The sequence below is a fragment of the Syngnathoides biaculeatus genome, chromosome 4, assembly GCF_019802595.1.
Source record: "Syngnathoides biaculeatus isolate LvHL_M chromosome 4, ASM1980259v1, whole genome shotgun sequence".
Taxonomy (NCBI): domain Eukaryota; kingdom Metazoa; phylum Chordata; class Actinopteri; order Syngnathiformes; family Syngnathidae; genus Syngnathoides; species Syngnathoides biaculeatus.
In genome coordinates, this window is record NC_084643.1 from 26624966 (window position 1) to 26648181 (window position 23216).

The 23216-nt window shown below is 42.2% G+C and overlaps 1 protein-coding gene across 4 annotated transcripts in view; it reads right to left on the minus strand.

Annotated features, from left to right (window-relative positions):
- atp8b5a (ATPase phospholipid transporting 8B5a) overlaps positions 1-22703 on the minus strand; it is a 34906-nt gene extending 12203 nt beyond the window's left edge. The window contains exons 1-19 of one of the 4 annotated variants that reach the window (XM_061816210.1): positions 22587-22703; positions 16938-17078; positions 15631-15727; positions 15482-15540; positions 12305-12418; positions 11967-12065; positions 10889-10950; positions 9622-9694; positions 7861-7931; positions 7707-7789; positions 7471-7629; positions 7295-7383; positions 5423-5610; positions 4628-4836; positions 4502-4545; positions 3201-3366; positions 2938-3126; positions 250-365; positions 16-180 (exon numbers count right to left, since the gene is read on the minus strand). In XM_061816210.1, the coding sequence (XP_061672194.1) occupies positions 16-180; positions 250-365; positions 2938-3126; positions 3201-3366; positions 4502-4545; positions 4628-4836; positions 5423-5610; positions 7295-7383; positions 7471-7629; positions 7707-7789; positions 7861-7931; positions 9622-9694; positions 10889-10950; positions 11967-12065; positions 12305-12418; positions 15482-15540; positions 15631-15673 (1929 nt within the window). In that variant the 5' untranslated portion in view covers positions 15674-15727; positions 16938-17078; positions 22587-22703. Of the gene's footprint in view, positions 1-15; positions 181-249; positions 366-2937; positions 3127-3200; positions 3367-4501; positions 4546-4627; positions 4837-5422; positions 5611-7294; positions 7384-7470; positions 7630-7706; positions 7790-7860; positions 7932-9621; positions 9695-10888; positions 10951-11966; positions 12066-12304; positions 12419-15481; positions 15541-15630; positions 15728-16937; positions 17079-22565 lie in introns of all 4 variants that reach the window. The other 3 variants (XM_061816212.1, XM_061816211.1, XM_061816213.1) reach the window with 3 other exon arrangements.
- Between the last annotated feature and the right edge of the window lie 513 nt (positions 22704-23216).

Sequence of the window (23216 nt, forward strand, 5' to 3'; positions counted from 1 at the left end):
TTCCAGGTGTCCTACCAGCAGGTCTGTCTCTATCTCCTCATACAGCTGCTCCAGCTTCGCCTCGCGGTCATCCAGCGCCGTGCTGGCCTCATGGTGGCGCCGCTGCCACTGAAGGAAAAAGTCCTCATCCAAGTCTCTGTAGGCCAGCGCCAGGGTCCGCAGGCCTTCCCCTGCAAACTCCTGCAGTGGGAACAGATGTCAAACTCTTCATGCAAAAAGCTTTCAACAAGGCACTGGAAGTGCACTGACATTGAGATGCTCCGTGGTGACGTCCATAAGTTTTGCACAGGAGTGGTGAAGCCTCTCGTAGATGATGGTGTCTGCTCCTTTGCAGTATAATGACAGCTTACCCTCGGGGCTCCGAACTAATTTGGATTTGAATGACACAACGGAATAAATGCCACTTTTAGTAAAAAGTAATAGTAAAGTAAAAATACCTTGTTGCAGTACTTCAGGTGATGTTTTAGGTAGCTGAACTTTTTTTTCCTTTTTAAACATTTACATTTCCTCCTTACATTTTAAATGTATCTATTTCCCAACGACTACCTAAAATATTAAAAGTCCCATCATTTCGCTATTTAGGGCTCCACAGAATGAATCTCTAACATGGTTAATTTCGTCCAAAAAAACCCCCAAAACCTTGGTTTTGAGTGTCAAGAAAAGGGCGCTCTGACAATTACTTCATTTCACCCAGTTTTCTATCCCTTTTATGCATAGTTGGCTGCCCCCCTTCCTATGATTGATTGCCTCTGTGAAGAAGAACCACTTACACAAGCACAGGTTTGTAATGCTGACAGCCCAAGCTCGGGAGCTAAGATATAGGCAGAGCTCTGCACTTGTGACGTGGACAAGCTAGAGACATTCGAATCACTTGATTTCAGGCAACTCAGCAGAATGTCTGGGACTGAGAAATACATGGTTGCTTTTAATATATACAGTATGTCACATGTTAAGCCACCATAGAGCCAATACTACATCTCAAAAACTAGAAAACGTCAGTTGAGTAAAATATGGAACCTGTAACATAGACTTACTTTTACTTTTTTTTGTGTGTATAATGACATGACATATAGAGGAAGGGAAAGTCAGCTGCCTTTGTGATATTGTTTGACTGATTAGTTGGGTGAGATCTCAGGATCCCATGAGGCTGGAAAAAAATGAGACTGTGACTACTTGAAGAAATGTGAACTAAGGAAAAAATTAGGTCTGCAGCACATTGAGCTGAAAGTTGATCTGTGTATTGTTTTTCGTTGTCCCAGTTATCCAAATGGGTATTGTATATACATCATTGTCAGCATGAATTAATTTTTATTTTTGTACTTAAGTACATTTCCGGCGGCATGGTAGATCAGCTGGAAAGCGTTGGGCTCACAGTTCTGAGGTCCTGGGTTCAATCCTGGACCCACCTGTGTGGAGTTTGCATGTTCTCCCCGTGCCTGCATGGGTTTTCTCTGGGAACTTCGGTTTCCTCCCACATCCCAAAAACATGCAACATTGATTGGACACTCTAAATTGCCCCGAGGTGTGATTGTGAGTGCAGCTGTTCGTCTCGATGAGCCCTGGGATTGGCTGGCAACCAGTTCAGGGTGTACTGCGCCAACTGCCCGTTGACAACTGGGATAGGCTCCAGCATTTGCGAGACCCTCGTGAGGATAAGCCGCTAAGAAAATGAATGGATGAATGAAGTACATTTCCATTGATCATTTCCCACTTGAAACTACATGAGTCACAGGATGCACGTCTCATTGAAACAATGAGTCCCAGCCGTGAAACAATTCATTTATCTTCATGAAATACAGATACAATAATCCACTGCTATATCGCAGTTGTTGTTTTGCGGTCCCGCTATATTGCAGATTTTTATTCGAATTGTTACTCTCTTAAAATAATGGAGGGATGGAGATGCATAGAGCGTTGAGATTTTTGTTTACGTTGCCATATTGCCGGTCAAACAAAGCTGTTGCAAGTTAATTCCGTTTAGACGAAACGAAACATGTCTTATAGCACGACACCCAGAGTTTTGTCCCAATACCGGTAAACATTTAGAAGGTGATAATAAACTAAGGTACGTGGAAAAATTAGAGACACTTGGGCGAGAGGATCCATATTTAACGCTGAAATCGATGTTTTCGCCGATAAGAAAGTGGACTGTTAATTCGCTTCCGGTTGTCTTGGACAACTGGAGCTACACATGTATCTGGTGAATAAGTTGTCAAGATTTACACAGAAGAGTTTGAAAGTGGACGCATACAAATACTTCGTTGCTGGATCTGTTCTCAATCAAAAATAAATCCCACATAGTGACGGACCCACTCAGATTTTTTTCAATACAAATACCAATACTTAAATAAATGACCCCTGGTTTTACACAAACTCGCATTCATTAACAATGACTGGAAAAAAAATTTAGGACTGGGAGTCGTCTCCTCCGTACACGGAAGCGTATTGCTGCCACACGCTTATCTCTGTAAACCTCTCTGTGACAGATGTTTTTTTTTTTTTTTTAATACACAGTGTTCTCAAATGAGAAGAATAATTCCTACGTGAAATTAAATGATCACTACAGGGGCGTGTGTATTTTGTTGGCCACCATCCATCTCATTTAATTGCTGAAATCCATCGATGCTTTCTCATCTTTTCTGGTGATATTCCATAGAATTATCTATTTGAAGAACTGTCTCATCTATTGTGACAACCAACAACACAACAGGTCTCGGTTAATTTGAAAAATCTGCTCCCACACTGCCAAGCAGCTAGGTTTGACCGGCAATATGGCGGCATGCAAAACCGTGACGCCACGTTCACGAGCTCTATCGGAACAAAGATTCAAATCCCAAACCTCAGCATGAATGTGCTAACCACTATACTCCATGGTTTCCACTTATAAAATCATACAGAATACTTTTCCTGGTTTTGGTGCTTATTGTATTAATTTACCAATAACGGACATCCTCTTGCGGACGTTGTTGAAATCCAGGATGGCCAAGAGTTTATAAGTGCACTGCTCTCCCATTTCCACGATGGAGACGCTGTCAGGCGTCCGCGAGCGGAAGACAAAGCCAAAGTTCCTGGCGGCTGTGACCAGAGCGCCCTCATCAGGAGACTGGGCCTGGTATGAGAGCTCACCTGTAGGAGATCAGCGGTTTTTACAGTCCATCAGTATAGGAAATAATTTGGTGGGGCCCACCTAGTGACATTACCTTCCTTCTTTTCCTCCGCCATGACAGTGTGGCAGAGAGAGAGAAGTCGGAAGAATGCGTGCACCTCGGGGGTCTCGAGCTTGACTGCCTCTACCAGGGCGTGATCGTGGAAGATGAAGTGTGGGTCGGCCAGTGGGTTGAAGGAGAAATCCACCATCTCGGTGTGCTGCACACAGGTTTAGTACATTATGGTACGATATCCTATCCACATCTGACCTTTTCCCCCCTAGGTCCCCCCAACTCGGGGCTTATTGCCATTTTTCACACAATATTTTTAAGTGAATTGTTATGCGAGTGTGTCCACAAAATAATAAAAATAAAGCTGCAGTTCTACAAACCCCAATTCTATACAATTTTTTTACCTATTTTCAATTGAATACACTACAACAGCAACCTATTTAATGTTGAAACTGATCCAAAAATATTATATATTCTTTAGCAAATATTCACTCGTTTTGAATTTTATGCCTGCAACACATTCAAAGAAACATTGGGCAGGGGGATGATTACTACTTACTATGTCAGTTACATCACCTTTTGTTTTAACAATAAGCATGTAAGCATAAGCTCTGTATTTGTTTGATATTTATATTTGATGATCTTCAACATTAAAGTGGGAAAACTATGCAAAAATATTAGAATATTAGAATTTGAGAAGGGGGGGAACAATATCTTTTCCACAGCATTGTAACTACACAATTTGCACAATTGTGGCTAGAGTAGCTCCAACTCTCAACGACAGATTGCTTGTGTTTTTTATTTATAGTACGTGGAAAATAAAGATGATTCTGATTCTGTCAAAGCTTTTTAGGAAACGTGTCGCCAGCATCAAATTCAAAGTGAGATTATTAGAGAAATAATGAAAATCAAAATAAAAACTAAAGTTAATCAGTTTGAACATTAAATGTATTTGCAGTGTATTCAATTGATTATAAATTGAAAAGGATTAGCTAATTAAGGTATTCTGATTTTATTTATGTTCTAAGTAAGCAGGCGCCTGTCACAATTTAGTGGCTCTGGTTACACAAATAAATTTCTGATACTCGTACTTTTCATGACTTTCTCTTTTTTGCTTTCTAGCAGAAGCCGAATTATTTAATATTTTCCCTCCATTTTGACTATGACCCTGAAGAAAAACAGTCCCATAGCATGCTTCACGCTGCAGTAGGTATGATAGGTATGATGAGCAGTGTTGTGTTAGCATTTTCAGGTCATCACAACAACCTTTTGGAATTATGGTTAAAAAAAAAAAAAAAAAAAAGTTTAACTTTAGTTTATCAGATACTGACACAAAAACTCACCTCATTAATTTCAAGTCTCTGGCCCATGTAGTCATAAACATCACCTGTCACATCACAACAGTGGACAACTTACAGTTAACAGCTTAACTGATAGGGGCTTTTTTCAGGTGGTCTAGTTACCCTCACCGTACGTCTTGCCATTGATCGAGCACTTGTTGAAGGTCATGATGTTTTGTGTCAGTGTGCCTGTCTTATCGCTGAACACGTACTTGATTTGGCCCAGCTCCTCATTTAGCGTGGTGGTGCGCGCCTCAGCAGGGGTATCGCTGTGAGAGTGGTACATCTTTCGGTCCCACTCAATGTAGAAGCTGTTGCCCAGGCGGATGAACTCCACACTGAAAATAATACAAACAACAGGACGGTTCTAGCATAGTATCACACAGCATTCGTGACATGCTGCTTTTAAGAGAACGTAATGCACAAGGTTGTTCCCCAAAGCTCCGGCTCTTAATATGGCCAATTCTCACTCAAATCTGTAATTTTAACACATGTAAAAACCACATACATCCAATTCTTTAGTTTTTTTAACCTGTTCATTTTTCTGGGGTCAGGAATGACATTCACAAGCAATGAATAAGCATTTTATGTGTTAGAGGGTAAGTGTGGTAAAGGAAAAAAGGAAAACGTTTGGTGCCACAGGTCACACACGCCTAGAACTTTGTGAAGCTTTGTGAAGACTTATACAATCAATTTCCATCTGGATGTTGTGGGAATTTTGATAAATTATTTTACTGTTTGTTTTTATGGAATTGTTCACACACCTTTTTGTAGTATGACATTTTTGCACTTATCAAGTATTTTTAGGATATTTTTATAAATCAGTATACACGCATTTTTAAGATCTGTTCCAATCATTGAGATGAGGTCAAAACCACAGAAAATAAATCCATTAGTCCTGTAAATATAGCACTTCGGTCTCACCTGACATAGAGGGAAATGGGCACCACAGTGTTGAGGATGATGACATAGGACCAGAAAGTGAGGAAGGATGAGAAAGCGGCGTTGTTCTGCCTGGGCAGGAAGACTGTGAATACAGAGCCCTCGCCAAGCTCCCAGCAGTAGTTCCCGATGGCCAGGATGGTGCACATGAATACCAGGAAGCCAAAGATCTGCACACCAGATCATTGATTAACAATAAATAAGATTCAGGGGGAAAAAGGGGGTGCACAAAACCTAATGTGTTTTTTTGAGGGGGAGGACTCTGTAAGACAAGGATTCCCAAACTATGGTGCACCCATACAGTACATGCGCAAAATTAAATGTTTGATGGTTGACTGCAAAGGTAAGCATGGTTGTCCCAATGGGCTAACAGCTAAGGTCACAAAAGCTAATGAGTGGAGTGTGGAACAACACGACTACCTTCTGTATCTGCTAGCATCTTCCTTTCCAAAATTCATTCTCTGCACAATCAATTTGATCATCTACAAATTGAATTCACATCAAAGGACACAACAGCCGCCCTTCATTCAGTTGGGGAATGCCCAAGTGCATATCCATTAATGAGGATGATCTACCAGCTTGCTTGATCGGCATCAGGTGTTCCCAAGCCACCCGGGAGACATAGCCTGTAGAGTGTGTCCTGGGTCATCCCCAGGGCCTCCTCCCAATGAGACATGCCCCAAAAAAATTCAACAGGGACATGTCTGGGATGCATCCTATAACCAGATGCCCAAGCCACCTCATCTAGCTCCACTCATTGCAGAGGAGCAGCATCTCAACTTTGAGCCACTTCCAGATGACCGAGTTTCTCACCCATTCTCTAAGAGACAGCTAGACACCCTGGGCAGGAAACTCATTTCGGCCGCTTGTATTTGCGGTCTTGTTCTTTCAACTCGGAACCTTTTTCACAACGAGAGACAGATATGCACTCTGAATCACTGCAGATGCTGCCCAGATTCGCCTGTCAATCTCCTGATCCATTCTTCTCTCACTTGTGAAATAGTTGAACCTCTGTATTATTTCAATATTAAGTATTGATTGAAGGTATTCATATAGATTGCATCTCATCCCAATCTCATTGTACTTATGTGTAATACCAATAAAAAAGGCATTGTATTATAAGACCAGTTATTATAAAACAGACAAAATATATAGTACAAAAGTGGGGGTCCACGCTCTACCCTTCCGTCAGTTTGGACGTCCTTGTTCTGGAATCCCAGATATAAACCTTTTTTAAAAAATAATATTGGTTATTGGTATCTGCTTGAAAAACCAACAGGTTATTGTATTGGTGAAAAAAAACGTTTTCATGCATCCTGTCATGATCCTGCCGCTCCAGCACGAGCTGTGCGGGTGCCCGCGCGGGTGCGCTGATTGGGAGGTGCACACCTGCGCCTCATGCAGCCTGATTATGCTGTGGATTTATATGACCGCGATGACAGCTGGCCGGGGCCAATTTGTTGATCTTCATGTCCCGTTCGTGTGCTCCGGTATCCCTGATCGAACCTGTGTGTACCGACCTTCGCATGTTCTCCGACCAACCTTGTAAGCCTGACTCCTTTGATACTTCTGCCTGCGTTGATTGTTCCCCTGTGTACCGACTCCTGCCTGTCCGCTCATCTGCTCTCTTCGCCCGACGTCCCAACTACCGCTGCTGCACCGGACTGCCTGCTCGATCCCCTACCTCTGCATATAATAAACGTGTCTCCTTGAACTACATGCATCTTCCGAGTCCTGCATTTGGGTCCTACTCTTGTTCCGATGGGACGTGACACATCCTTAATAATTTAGACTGCTTGGTGTTTTTTTAAAACATGAAAAAGGGGGTGCAAAAACGCTGACATCGTTGCTCACACAGAGGACAAGGACGTTCATCAGACGGTCCACACTGGTCCTCTTAAATGTGCTCTTGCCGCAGTTCTGCATTAGCTTGGTCTCAGGGCCTGAAATAAAAAATGACAACAAGGAAATGTAAACTGACTTCATGTGCGGGACTACTACGTTCAGTCGAAAAAGAAGTGTTCTGGCACCTCCAAAGAGAACCAGTCCGAAGCACCACTCTGTGTTCCTCAGGGTGCACCCTCGCAGAAGGATCTTTTCATTGTCCAGAGCGTACTTCTGCCCCGCATAGACCAGCGTCCCTGTGAAGCGGTCCAGTCGGTTGTTGGGGGGCTCACAAAGGACTTCACCTTCATGACACAAGCGCAAGGGGTTTGAGATTAATTGTGACTGCGTCTTGTTTTTTTTTTGTATGTGTGCGTGTTACCATTAAAGTCCGCCAGCTTGCTGATGTCATCACCGAGGTCTCCAGTCACCGGCAAGGCCTGGCGGACCTTCAGGTTGGTCTCACTTAGGAAGAGGAAAAAAGAATTTCGCCCAAAAACAACAACAACGGGTAGAGAATCAGGACCATGATTTACCCATCGAGCTCAGCCGTCTCAATGTAGACCAGGTTGAGCGGTTCGCTGCTGGACAGCAGGAGGAGGTCGGCCTGGGAGACATTTGGAATTAGCCATTATGGCGATAAAATAATCTTGAGATCAGATATCATAGTATTATGGGATTTAAATTAAAGCTATTTTAATTTAAATTAAGGTACAGTAAACTTATTTTCAGCATCAATGGTAACTATGTTAACTAATGATGGTAGTCTCACGTTTGATAGCATTTTGGATCAGCAAACCTTTATTTTTGCAGATAATCCAAGCATGCCGATAGCCTCTTTACTTTATCTGGCCAGGATTGCTGACATGATACACAATAACTTAGGCCTGCCTTAGTAGCATCATGTTAGCAACTTGGTTCATGAGCTCAGTGGTACGTGTATCATATTTTTGCAGATAATACACATACAGAGCTAGTCTTGTTAGCTACACGGATAGTAACTAGTGCTCACATTTCTGCCATATTGTTAGCATTTTGGATTCTATTATTTACAAATAATCCAAGCACAAAGCTATCCTTGTTAGTGATTTGGATAGCAATTACACAGATTGCATCAGTAGCTCGAGCAATAAAAAACTTTATTAATCCCCAAGGAAAATGCACTTCATTAATTCTAAGTGAAATTCCAGGCCTCATCTATCATGATGTTAGCATTTCAGCTGCATTTTTTTTCGATATTACTGGCTAATTTTGTTATCTTGGATGGCTAAGATTGCTAGTGACCACAGACAGTGATTAGGCCTCACCTTAGTCGCGTAAAGTTAGGATTTTGGATACCAGGCAAACAAAGAGTACCATTATTTTTACATATAATTTGAGCATGGAGCATACCTTGTTAGCACTGTGCACAGTACCTAACCCCAGTGTCATTAGCATAATGTTAGCATTTTGTAAATGAGCTATATCCATACTATTATTCAGAAGCATGGAACTAGCCTTTTTAGGTTAGCTGGGAAAGACTTGGCTGGGTGATTGCATAGGTTTTTTCAGCCCCTCGAGGTGAACCATAGTTTGGTAGATATGCAATGTTACTTTCGCATTCAGAAAAATGGGTCCAAGCAGTTCTTCCCCTTTCGAGTGAATGGCGAAGGGAACCATGACAAAGCAAATATTGGGACTTTAAACTTCAACAATGTCATTTTTTTCACACAAGATGCCACCAAAGAGACACCAAAGATGATTTTTTTTAATGTGTAGCTCAGTGGTTAGAGCACTGGTTTGGTAAACCAGGGGTTGTGGGTTCGTATCCCACTGGGGCCTCGACTCCTTGAGAAGGTTTGCGTCAGGAAGGGCATCCAGCGTAAAAATTGTGCCAAACATATATCTGCGTTCATCTGAGATGACACGCTGTGGTGACCCCGAAAGGGACAAGCCGAAAGAAACTTACTAGGCTTTGTTTATATAAATATCATACTTCTATAAACAGAACAAAAAAACAATAAGAAAATATAAAATAAAAATGGTTTTAACTGTCTGAAGACACCAAAACAAAAACATTTTTAGCAAGTTTAGCTTGAAACAATCATGTCAAACCGTCATTCTCGTTAGCGTACCATACACATGAAATCAGCAACCTCGTTTTCTGGGTTTTGTCACATGACGTGCCACATATAGCGGATCACAGGAAGGTTTTAGAACTGTGTTCTGTACTCCACTGTGATTGGGCCAGCCTGTTTTCACTGCAGCCAATTGAGGCATGGCGTCTTCAAGAAATTTTGGGGAAATCAATGCCTCACCGTGACAAACTGGTTGTTTTCCAGCCTGATGATGTCTCCCACCTGCACATTCATCCACTTCTCGCTGTGCAATCTGGAGGAAGGAGAGAGGATGTTAGGTTTAATGGCAAAACAAATTAAGTGTTTGTATTTCAGGAAATAAATCCAGCCCAAATACGCACATTGGATAGCAGTAGCTGTTCTGCTGACTTGAAATTTCTGGAGTGTTTCCTGTTGTAACTTGGCAGGAAAACACAATCAATTGGCTCGCCTAATGAATGATTTTGCTTGAGCCGATTTAAACATTAGGCTGACTTCTACTCAGTCTGTATTTCTGCTTTTAGCAACAATATTACCTGTAACCAGCAGAAATCATTCACAACCAACTCACTGGTATAAACAGTTTGCAGAAGAAATCTTTGTTTGTAGCAGTGACTACATTTCAAAGCGATGGCGTCATTAAGGGGGAGCAACCAGTGCAGTTAAGACAGAACCAAATAGCTGCTTATAGTTGTCTAAACAGAAGAGGTCATGGGAATAAAAATGAATTTTTTGTGCCTATCACTGCATCTCAAAGCAATGGATATATGTATGGGGTTTCACTATTTGGTAGCCAATGGTTGTTTTCCCCCCATTCCGAAACAAGCAACTGCCTAAACAGACTGCTTTGTCTCAAAACAATGGAGCAATTTATGTGTTTTCACCACTTTATAGCAAACACCACAGGTCTTGAACCAATTAGCTGCATTAAGAGGCTGCAAAGCCAAGTAAAACAGGAAGTCAAAGCACGAGTTTTGTCACAGTGATTACGCCTCAAATCAATGCGTCAATGGTGTAATAATTTCAGAAGCAACGAGCTGCCGAAACAGGCTGCAGAGCTAAAGACCCTCTATCATTGGTGGAGATGTCGGCGAGACCCAACTCAGGGACCCAGGAGACCAAAATATTCTGTGTGGTTACATCAGGACAAGTCTCCAGACAAGTACAAGCCAAGTTACTCCAAATTCAATTATATAACATATAACCCTCTGTACAGAATACAGTATATATTCTTTAAATAAGTATGTAGCGTGTGTGGTTGTGATTTATGTGTGTGTGTGTGTGTGTGTGTGTGTGTGTGTGTGTATATTAATGCAGACGAACTTATAATTAACAACTCAGAATTTAGACAAAACCATTTACACTTTTAATGTATAAAGTGGATGTGTAATCACATTAAAATTATGATTTCAATTTTTTAAATTTGGGGGAGTTTCATGCTGCTAATATGATTTTTTTTTTAACTTACTTTCCATCAATGAGGACTTGAACTTTTCTGTTGTTGACTTGATTGTCACTTCGGTGGCGATTCTAGAAGCAAACGCAAGATAAAATGTTAGATTATTTACCTGCTTAGCTGCATTGTAGCTCATTAAAGTCTGTGAGTCTGTGTGTACCTGAGCTAATGTTTAAGCTATGTCATCCGGTATTTAGTTTTTGTTTCTTGCCTTCCACATTAGTGCTCTTAAACCATTAAAGATTAAACGGTCATGAGTGCCTCTTGGAATGGGAACTAGTTGAGTATCTTGCACACTGACATAATAGCTTGTCAGAAAAATGAGGAACAAGCATATTTTGAAATCAGGGTGATGCAAGTGGCCATTTTAGGGGAATTTAGTCAGTTCCTGCTTCTCCACATATTACAGGTTTTCAGCAATAAACTAGATTTGATTCATAATCAAATATCCATCTATCCATTTTCTTAGCCATTTATCCTCATAAGGGCCACAGGAGTGCTGGAGCCCATCCCAGCTGTCATCGGGCAGGAGGTAGGGTACACCTTGGAGTGGTTGCCAGTCAATTGCAGGGGACATGGAGCTGTAAATGTTCAATACTGGCCCAGCCTGTGTGGAGTTTGCAAGTTCTACCCGTGCTCGCGTGGGTTTTCTCCGGGCACTCCGGTTTCCTCCCACATCCCAAAAACATGCAACATTAATTGGACAATCCAAATTGCCCCTAGGCGTGATTGTGAGTGCGGCTATTTTTCTTGATGTGCCCTGCGATTAACTGGCAACCAGTTCAGTGTGTACCCCTCCTCCTGCCTGTTAACAGCTGCGATAGGCTCCAGCACTCCCGCGACCCTCGTGAAGATAAGCGGCTAAGAAAATGGATGGATGGATGGATGGATGGATGGAACTTCAATCAAATCAATACAGTTCATGCTTAGACTTTACAATTACTTAAAAAAAATACAAATCAATTTCATAATTACAAAATAAGTTTGTAATGAACATTTAATGTGCCTATATTGACTGGGAGGACTCACTAGGTTGCCAAATATCGATCCTTTTCCTATTAGAAGGACTAAAAAGGTGTGAGGCGCTTACAATGTCATCAGTGGCATCTTTGGCGGCGGATACGGACAGGACCAGCACAAGAGGCACCACAGTGGTGAACCAGGAAAGTGATGAGATCTCAGGAATGACCTTATGGAAAATAAATGAGCAAGTTTAGCAATGTTAAATTCCCTGTGAAGTGGAAATATCTAAATTCGACACCCAAAACAGGCGTTGTGAATGAAAAATTTGCCAAAATTTCCAAATAAAATTTCAATTACAAAATGAGGCATGAACAATATCAAGTATCAACTAGGTGCCTAAACAGGTTAGAGGGCGAAACCTAACAGGAGTAAGGAGCATTTGTGAGAATGGCACTCCTGGCATACCTGAAGCACCAGCAGGAACAGAAAGTAAGCATTAGCGATCCTCTGAAACTGCTCAAAGAGGTTGAGAGGTAGGAAGGTGAAGAAGTTGTATTTGGAGGTCTTGATGGCGTTCATCTGGCAGGGAGAAAGCACACGGCAAGCTTTTAGCGTTGTGTAACAACTTTGTAGTCCCACCATCTGTAAGATGTAATAAGAGGGTCTGGTGCATGGTGAGCTGTGCGACTGATGAAGACTGGAACTTTTACAGTCTGATCCGCGGCTACAGCTCCATGCTCTAGTGATGTGGAATGACATCTGACTGCCAGGGTGTGAGAGTCGGTAGGCTGAATAGTTTGAAGAACTCAATTCCACAGCCACAAATTCCCATGAATAAGGAGCATCTGGGGACTCTGACGCACATTCTCCTTTTCCTGTACGCCCAGTGTCAGTTTGGTCTGCATTGCCAGCAGTAGGTCAAATTTGTTTCCAGCGAGAGGTGGACTCCGCCCAGGCTGCCCTTAAGTCACCGATTCTGTTCATTAACTTTATGGACAGAATTTCTAGGCGTAGAAGAGGTGTTGAGGGGGTCTGGTTTGTTAACATCAGTATTACGATCCTGATTTTGAGTATGTGGTACAAATGGCTTCATCAATCCATGATCTCCAACTCTCGTTGGAGTGGTTCGTAGTAGAATGTGAAGCGGTTGGGACAAAAATCGCCACTTCCAAATCTTAGGCTGTGATCCTCAGTCAGACAGGGACATGTGCTCTCTCAGGATCAGGGAAGAAATCCTGCCCTAAGTGAAGGAGTTCAAGTATCTTGGGATTTTGTTCACCAATGAGGGAAAAATGGAGCAGGAGATTGCTAGGTAGAATCGATGCTGCAGCATCTAGAACTAATGTGGACTTTACATCAGTCTGTCATAGTGAAGAGGTAAAGGCCAAACTCTCAGTTTGCCATTCGATGTACATTTTTACTCTCACCCATAAAGACAGGCTGTGGGTCGGACCGAAAGAATAAAATCGGAGTCGAAATGAGTTTACTTTTCACGGTGTTTGGGACCTTCCTTAAAGGTCAAGTGTCGTCAAACGGATGATTTTTGGTATATTATTAATGAAAAACCCACAGCCAATATGGTCCCATGTGTTTTTTCACCACAAAACATGATTTTGACATATACAGCTTTTTGTAACTCCCGCCATGAAAATCCTCTCGAGGGATTTGTTTTCGAGAAGAAGCAGGAAGTGACGTACAGGACAGAGGCACCCCCTAGTGGACTCGTTTGTTTCCATTAGTTTTACCTCCGGGAAGGTAGCTCGTTGTTCCTTCATGTTAACCAAAATGCCGGCTCATCGCATTTCTGGACATTGCTTGAACACTCGGGAGGATGGAATTACCCTTCATAAATTTGAAAGAGACCCTGTTCGTTGTGAAAAATGGATTGCACGGGTGCAGAGGACGAGAGCTTCGTGGGTTCCAAATAACAGGTAGGTGTGTATACGGCTCAGAAAAAAATAGATAGTTTGGGGCAGATCATGTAATCGGTCTCTCTCATAACGTAGTAGAAGATCCACGTATGAAATGTGTTGATGTGCGCATACAGCTACTAAAAAAAATAATAGTTTGGGGCGGGCCACCTAATCGGTCTCTCTCATAACGTAACAAAATATCCGCGTATGAAATGTGTCGATGTGCGCGTCGCCCAGCCAACAATGTCTCTGTGTTCATCGAGTACTGCGGCGACTTTGAACATACCCCTAAAAGCAACATAGCTAGGCTCCACCTCCTCCTTATATTCCACCACGGCACTAAAACTCAGCAACACAGGCTGAGGCGCCTCGGTCAGCGGTCACAGCTTGTGCGAAGGCTGCGCGTCGGGCTTTCCGACGGGGGCGGCTCTGAAGAACCCAGTCGAGAATGCGTTACTCAGTCGCATGCGCGCATATAGCGCCACGCCTCGACTGTGGCTAAAGCAGCACGACTCGGCTCTGTCATAAGCCACACCGGCCGGCTGCGATGAGCCGTGATGGCTCATCTCCGCCGCGGGAGTGGATTGGACGGGATGCAGTTTGGCCGTGATCGGATAACATCTGAATATGGCTTGAAACAATAGTGTAATATTGCCCTGAGGGCTCGAAACAATAGTGTAAAATTGCCCCGGTAACTTCACTCGGTTGTGTGTTATTGTTCTTTTCGAAAAGAGCTTCGGTGTCAGAAGGCGCGTCGGAAAAATGCAAATATCTCTGTTGTTCGGCTTCTGTAGTAGCAGGCACTGCACGTTTTCAACGGCGGAAGTGACGATGACGTCAAGGACAGAGGACGCGACTAATATGGCGACCACTTGGATTCGAAGGACACTCAATTGGGCAACTTTATGCATGGATGACGCGTTTTTTTTTTCGTATAGACATTGAAGTGAATACTGTTATATGTATTTTTCATTACAATATCTATTTTAGAATGTTTATAGGGATGACACCCGGGCTTTAAAGATAGGGTGAGAAGCTTGATCATCCAGGAGGGGCTTAGAGTCGAGCCCCTCAAGAGGAGTCATATGATTTGGCTTGGGATTCTGATTAGGATGCACCCTGAATGTCTTCCTGTCAAGGTGTTCTAGGCACATCCCACAAGGAGGAGGCCCTGGGGACGACCTAGGACATGTTGGAGAGACTCCGTGTCTCAGCTAGGCTGGGAACAGCCTGGGCTGGCTTCCGTTTTAAGCTGCTGCCCCCACAATCGAACCTCTACCAACCATAAGAAAATGGATTCATGGATGGATTTGTGAATTTATTTCTGCAGTCTGAAGCAGCAGTTACAATGAATAATTGTTAGGACATTGTTAATATGACATGGAAATTGCGTCTACAGACGTCCCATCAACTTAGTTTTAGTTATTTATTTATTTTAGAGGTGGCAGAATAGTTCGAGATGTTCTTTTTATTGCTTTTGTGCAAAGGGGATTCCTCCTAGCTGTTTCGTTCATCGAGAAGGCAATAGCAAATGTTTAACCAGGGTGGAGGCTCAGAGGCAGTGGGAGTGAGACCCTCAGTGTCCAGGTGGTTGTGATCAGCAGCTGGAGTACTTCCTTGCCCACAAAAAGTAAACAAACATCAGGTCGCCATTCTTGGTGTTTATGTAACTGTTTGGAGTAAAAAAGCAAAAGAAAAAGCAAAACAATATACAGTGATTGACACTCACAGCATATTTAAAGGAGAGATTGTATTCCCGGTCATTAGCCCTGAGCTTCCTCTCCAGCTCTGACATCGGAGGGAAAAACAATGCAAATATTAATGACAATTCATTCAAAGAAAAAAATAATACAAAAATGCAAGCCTCATCAAACTTACCTCGCTCTTTCTTCCTGACACAATTGAGACCAAATAATGACATTTTCTTTTCCTCTCTCTGCTATTAGTCCATCATCATCATCGTCATAGTCATTGTCTGCGGAAAAGCAGCAATGTTAACATATCTGCGAACAGGTCTCGGATGTCCTGGCATTGCCGAGAAGATCAAACCACAGACTGAGGATCTCATCAAATCACCAGTTTACCAGCAATGGGGGCCATATTTCAGGTGAGTTATTATTGGTTCAGCTAAATAGTGCTGCCTTTCGAGACCGAGTGACCCAACTTTAGAATTTTTCCATATCATTTTTTGGTTTGACTTACGAACAAAAATTCAATATACGACCGCTGTATGGCTGCGATTTACTTAGCTAAAGTCACTTCAGCAGCAGTGTGTCAAAAAAGCGCCCCCAAACTGTTTAATGCCACTATGAATTCAAGAGTAGTGTAAAACTAAACATAAACAGAGACTTACACTTAAGCAAATAGACTCTGCTGAAAGTCTGATAGCTTAATGCTAACACATAATGGGAAATGCCACAGATGTGTGACAAAACTAGCATCCACATTGCGGAAATTATAAACATGTAAACTTATAGTTGAACAAAAAAAAAAACAGTGGCAGCAGAGGCAGTTTACGGTCAATCTGAACACAAAATAAATACAGGTGTATTTAAAACAACTACACAACTCATCTTTCACAAGCTTAATAGTACACACAATGCAAAACGCAATAGACGGGCTCACGATTAGAATGGACACTAACAGTGTTATAACCCTTGAAGCAATGATATTTGAGGAGAAACGATGAATCACCACAAACATTTTGTCATCAGGACAGTATGCACAAAAATCTAATAAGAATCTATGTTGTGAAACACAAATCGTCCACCATTTTGGGCTGAAAGTGTAATTTTCATGTTTTCAAGACACTAAATTTGCACCACAAACACTCAACAGATGTGCGACACTTGTTTTTGTCAAACAATGTGGGCAGACCATGGAGGAAAAAAGAAAAAAGTGTAAGGAAATGATTTCCATCTGGCAACAGTGTGTCCATTTGACAAAATCTTCCATGGATGTTCATCATGACCGGATGCAAGTAAATTAAAGAAGGTTTGTTGCGAAATGTACAGACATTTTCATTTTAAAGTGTAGTTTTCAGTGCAGTGGTTGTATCACAAAATTGTGTTGACATTGTAGAGCAATTAAAGACCTGGACGGAAACCCTGTGCTGCCTTCAGGTGTCAAAGTAATTCCTCTGAAAATGTGATGATTATTCAGGATATTTTGAGGTGGCCTCCCACCTTTGGAGCATTTGCTCACTGAGGTGAAGTCACTGCTGGAGCTATAAATATCCCTCACGTGTTGGACCAGGAATGTGCCTTTTGACTGGAATTCCACACACACTTAATGACACGTGGCTTGCCAGATGCTGTGCTTGGGTCCTTTAAAGACCGAAAAAACAAACACACAGACAGACGAGAAGGAGATTGGAGTGTGTGAGGGGGGGCACTTTCAAACATCAAAACATGCAGTCGCGCAAATGCATCGAAATTTCTAATGAGAAAAAGATTGCATATGCGACCAATTTGGTCGCAGTCTCGAGCCTGCAGATTTTTAAGAATATGGCAATTCAAACAAATTGTTCTGTAAGTGCAGCACGGTGGATCAGCTGGAAAGCGTTGGCCTCACAGTTCTGAGATCCCGGATTCAATCCTGGACCCGCCTGCGTGGCTTTTCTCCGGGCACTCCGGTTTCCTCCCACATCCCAAAAACATGCAACATTAATTGGACACTCTAAATTGCCCCTAAGTGTGATTGCAAGTGTGTCTGTTTGTCTCAATGTGCCCTGCGATTGGCTGGCAACCAGTTCAGGGTGTACCCCGCCTCCTGCCCGTTGACAGCTGGGATAGGGTCCAGCACTCCAGCGACCCTCGTGAGGATAAACGGCTAAGAAAATGGATGGATAGATGTTCTGGAAGTGAATTTCCCAACTGTAATTGCTGCACATCGAGACAAACAGCCGCACTCAAAATCACACCTAGCGGCGATTAGAGTATCCAATTAATGTTCCATGTTTTTTGGGATGTGGGAGGAAACCGGAGTGCCCGGAGAAAACCCACGCAGGTACGTGGAGAACATGCAAACTCCACACAGGCGGGTCCGGGACTGAACCCGAGACCTCAGAACTGTGACGCCAACGCTTTCCAGCTGTGTCACCGTGCCGCCCTGTTTGGAACTAGGATTCTCAAACATTGGATCCAGCAAGAACTCTTCACAGTTGAGACATTTTTTTCAAATGGACCTCCTCATATTTGTAACACCATTTAAACATCTCTTTTCAAGGAAAAACTGGTACAGCAAGTACAATCATAGCCAAAATACTCTGAATAAAAATAAGTGACTTTTTCCGCACTTTGTTTTCTTCCAAAATAACACAGTTGAATTTGTATTAATCAGACTCACGGTAATTAAAAAACTAGTAGTAGAAATATTTTATTTACAAAAACGGTGAACTTAATCTATTTATTTATTTATTTATTTTATGTCGCATTTTGCGATACAATTCTGGGTATTTCAGTCCCTGATTGGACTTGAAATCACCACCATTGTCGTTTCTTTATCAATTCTGGAAAGTTATTTCCCCCTCTGTCATCCATATGAAAAAACATTTTGACAAAGAAAACATTTCCTGTTTTGAGTAGATTGTTGATGTGAACATAAACTCAGATCACATTCCTTTGGTGAGTCATCCAGAATTAAGAGAAAGTGGCCATACTTCCATTTAACAATGGTCTACAGTGACCGATAAGGCAGCATTTGGATTTCCTGCAGTACGTCTAATAGCAAATGGAGTGAAAAGGTGTCTTTCGGGGGGAAAGTTCCTTTTTTGTACAGGACAAAGTTTTCGTTTCCATGAAAAGTCGAAAAAGAACACAATGTCCTTTGATGGAATAACCTTACGCTTTGACCTTTCAGGAATGCAGCAACATCTTTTTAAACTCACTTTTGTACAGCAGCTCTTTATCAGCAGCTCTTTTTTTTTCATCAAATCTACAAACTAATAATAACAAGTCCCCAAACACAGTGTCTGTGATTCATTCCACCTGCTCACTACCGGTTCTGTTCAGATAGGAACGTTTCAATTAATTCTGATTCTGCTTTGAGTCCACCTCTGGGAAATCCACCAACCAAGCATGCATTTTGGATCACTCCACAAAAATAGTGGGGCTTAAAAAATGTAAACCGATGACAAAGCAAGTTCCATATACAATATTAATCAGTACCTAAAGTACAAAAACATTGAAGATACCTTAGTTTACACTTCAATGAACCTAATATGTGTTTTTGTAAACATGAGTCTCCAAGACATTTAATGTTTTTGTAACAAAGTTAGACTGACAGACCCAAAAATGTTTTTTTTTGACTTTCTGACGTTATCTCAGCCCCGCAATGGCAACTCTCAGTCGCATACTCAGGAGTGCAGCACAAGGAGACACAAACAATTGAGCTCTGAATAATTCACTTGAGCCATCGAGCTTCGTCTCATCTTACTTGATTAAACCCGTGACCTTTTAATTGACCTCTGTGAATGAATAATTACATTCATTCGCTGAAGTTCAAAAGAATGACCTTTATAAGCCTTTTAATGTCAATGAAAGACTTGAGTTATGAGACACTACTGTGAACAGTATCACCTCATTAAGCATAGAATTATGTCTGAATTGTTCCAAAAATTATCTTTGCCTTTCAACGAACCTAAATGTAGTTCTTTTTGACATTTTAGACAAATTACAGTCTTGTTTTGATACCATTCCTCTTTATAAAACGTTACAGGTTTTACTAACTAGGCTTTACTAGGCTCTTTTACGGTCTGTCACGATAAAAGATAGTCTTATAACATAGATAGGGCTGTCACTATTGAATAGTTTTAGAATTAATTTTCTATCAACATTTTAGTTATTAAATTAACAATTATAGATTTTTTTTTTTAATTTAAAGAAAAAAAAATATTGTTCAATTGCTAATGAGGATCTGATTATTAGTTTATTTGGTGTTGTTTATTGATGAAACAAAATCAATTAATCAAAAATTAAGCAACAATCACAAAAAGGAGTGATGTACAACCCCCACTATTTTTAAACTAAGAGAAACTAGAGCCAGATTTGAAATGTACTGAAATGTACTTCAGTGTCAACTACATGTCAGTTACAGGGTATGGATTCTACAACTATCCGTCCATCCATTTTCTTAGCCGCTTATCCTCACAAGGGCCAGGGGAGTGCTGGAGCCTATACCAGCTATCTTCAGGCAGAAGGCTGGGTACACCCCAAACTGGTTGGCAGCCAATCTCAGGGTACATGGAGACAAACAGCTGCACTAACAATCACACTTAGGGGCAATTAATGTTGCATGTTTTTGGGATGTGGGAGGAAACCGGAGTGCCCGGAGAAAACCCACGCAGGCACGGAATGAACATGCAAACTCCACACAGGGAGGGCTATGATTGAACCCGGGTCCTCAGAACTCTGAGGTTTACGCTTTGCAGTTGCACCATCATGCCGCCATTCTATAACTATATATATTTTTTTCAAAATATATTGAACTGAGCAGCACAGTGGTAGACTGGTTATCACATATTCCTCACTGTTCAGTGGGCCTGGGCTCAAATTCGGCCTCCCCTGTGTGGAGTTTGTATGTTCTTCATGTAACTGTGTGGGTTAGCTCCAACTGTGTCTTCCAACATCCCCAAAACATGTGTGGTAGGTTGATTGAAGTCTCTAAATTGCCTGTCGGTGTGTATGTGAGTGCAAATGCTTGCTTTTTTGTATGTGTCCTGTAATTTGTTGTCAACCAGTTCAGCGTCTACCCTGCCTCTCACCCATAGCTAGCTGGGATAGGCTTCAGCATGCCTGCGAGCCTAGTGAGGAGAAGCAGTATGGATAATGAATGAATGAAGGAATTAATTAAAATGACATTCGTCCATTCATTTTTCTTTCAATAATGTGACGTTTACCAGCACCATTTGCCGAACTGTAGCCCCACACCCTCATCTTCCCACCACATAGCTTCACTGTTGGTATTGTCTTTTTAGGCTGCTATGCAGTGCCATTTCACCACCAAACGTGGTGTGCATTATTCTTCAGTATTTCACTGGCTTGTCCAAATCATCCTCAGCAAAATTTAAATGAGCTTTGACATGCTATTTTTCCAACAATGGGTTCTTCCGTGATGAGTGTGGATACAGGTTTTCCTTGTCACAACATGATCTGCTAATTCCAGGTATCTCTGAAGCTCTCCAGAGGTGGTCCTTGTCTCTTGGACAACTTTTGTGATTATTCTTTGTACTCCTCTGTCAGAAATCTTGCGAGGAGCACCTGACTGAGGCAAATTGATGGTGGTGTGACTGGCTTTCCACTTACGTTCTGTATTATGGCCCCAACCTTGCTCACTGCAATAGTCAGAATCTAAGATATGCACCTGTATCCAGTGTGATCGTTATTTTCTACAATATTTAGTTTGCAATGGTCTTGAAACAGCGCTCTGCTCTTACCTGTCATGAGATGTCTTGACTCACATCTTGGCAATGAGACCTTTTTTAGGCCATCAATTAGAACTGAACCACCTGATATTCATATGTGCTGTTTATTTGTATTGACAAGTGGTAGTCTTCTTCTTTTGCTTTCGGATTGTCTTGTTGGGGGGCCGGCACAGCATGTCATCTTTTTCATCTAAGCCTATCTCCTGCATCCTTCTCTCTAACACCCACTGTCCTTATGTCCTCCCTCACAACATCCATCAACCTTTTCTTTTGTCTTCCTCTCGCTCTTTTGCCTGGCAGCTCCATCCTCAGCACACCCTTCTACCAATATATTCATTCTTTCGTCTCTGAACATATACAAACCATCGAAGTCTACTCTCTCTAACCTTGTCTCCAAAACATCCAACTTTGGCTTTCCCTCGAATGAGCTCGTTTCTAATCCTATCCAACCTGTTCACTCCAAGCGAGAACCTCAGCATCTTCATTTCTGCTACCTTCAGTCCTGCTTTCTGTTGTTTTTTCAGAGCCACCGTCTCACAGTACATCATGTCCAGCATCACCACTGTTTTAGAAACTTTACCCTTCATCCTAGCGAATACCCTTCTGTCACATAGAACACCAGACACCTTCCGCCAATTGTCCCATCTCGCTTGGACCCGTTTGACAAGTGGCTAGAGTGCTGGTATTGATATAGATTTTAGGTGTTGTCTTGGCTTCCATGCCTTTTTGCACCTCCCTTTCTTTATATTCAGTACTTTATCCTTGTGTCATTTCACATTTTTATGTCTGAATTACTTGGGTTGTTCCCAAAGTTTGGTGAATTTTTTAGTTCAATGGCACCTTAGGGAATATAATTGGGCAGAAGGCTAGTGAGGGGTTAAATACTTGTTTTCGCTGTATATGAGACCACAGAGAGAGAGAGAGAAAGAGAGAGAGGCAGAGAGCGAGAGAAAGATGGGGAGAGAGCGAGCGAGCGAGAGAGAGAGAGAGAGAGAGAGAGAGAGAGAGAGAGAGAGAGAGAGAGAGAGAGAGAGAGAGAGAGAGAGAATGGATGGATGGATGCCCAATTTGCTTAGATTTTAGCCTACAATAGGACGGAACTGTACCCTCGGAGACATCGGCAAAATATTGGACCCTCTCAAAACATGAATATTACAGTGTCACGTTAAAAGATAGTGTTAAAACGCTGACCAATTAAGACTTTAAAAAAAGTTAGAGAAACGAACAGTTCATGGACTAACATTCAACAACTTTCCCTGAAACCGATGCTTGAGCATTGTGTCGAGAACCTGATGTAGGACAACTTTCTTTCTCAAAACTTCTCCCACTTGACTTTCAGGAACCCCCCCCCCCCCCTCCCAAAAAAAAAAAAAAAAATAATTCTGCTCACCGGGGACGGTGGGCGATTTACCTCGACTCCCGTGGTGAGAAGGCGCCGCTGCTCTAAGGAATGAAATGACGTCCTCCCGCTTGTTGGCGACACATTGAAGAGTTAAGGTTTGCCTTCTGCTACCGCTACTCTTCCGCTACTCTCCCACCACTAGACCACCTCCCTTCTCTCATGTTCAGCCCTCCTCTGTTTCCTCTCTTGTCCCTCCCTCCATCGCAGCTACTGACGACCCAAAAAAAGGTGACTCCAACGAACTTAATTTGGAGAGTTCGAATCCAGTCATCGCGCATGAGACGTCGACGAATTTATCAGTCATTCATCGAAACCACACTCCACTGTATGGTACCAGCATAAGAACACAGCATAAGGATACGAGACACTTGAACGCTCATGAGCCGCCCGACTAACTGGCATGACCCCACGGCGGTAATGTTGAGAAGGTTGACGATCTCATTAATCCCACCGCACGGACATGTAAATTACGTTGCAACTGCTCATTTCTCAACTATTTTTTTTCTTTAGGTTTACTATTTAATTGGCAACGCCAAAGCGTGTGCTGATTCTGAGTCAACACCGCCCCCTACCTGGCAGTCATTTTTTTAATGTACTGCTTTACGGAACTGTGTGCAGCACTCTAAGGAGTTGCCGTCC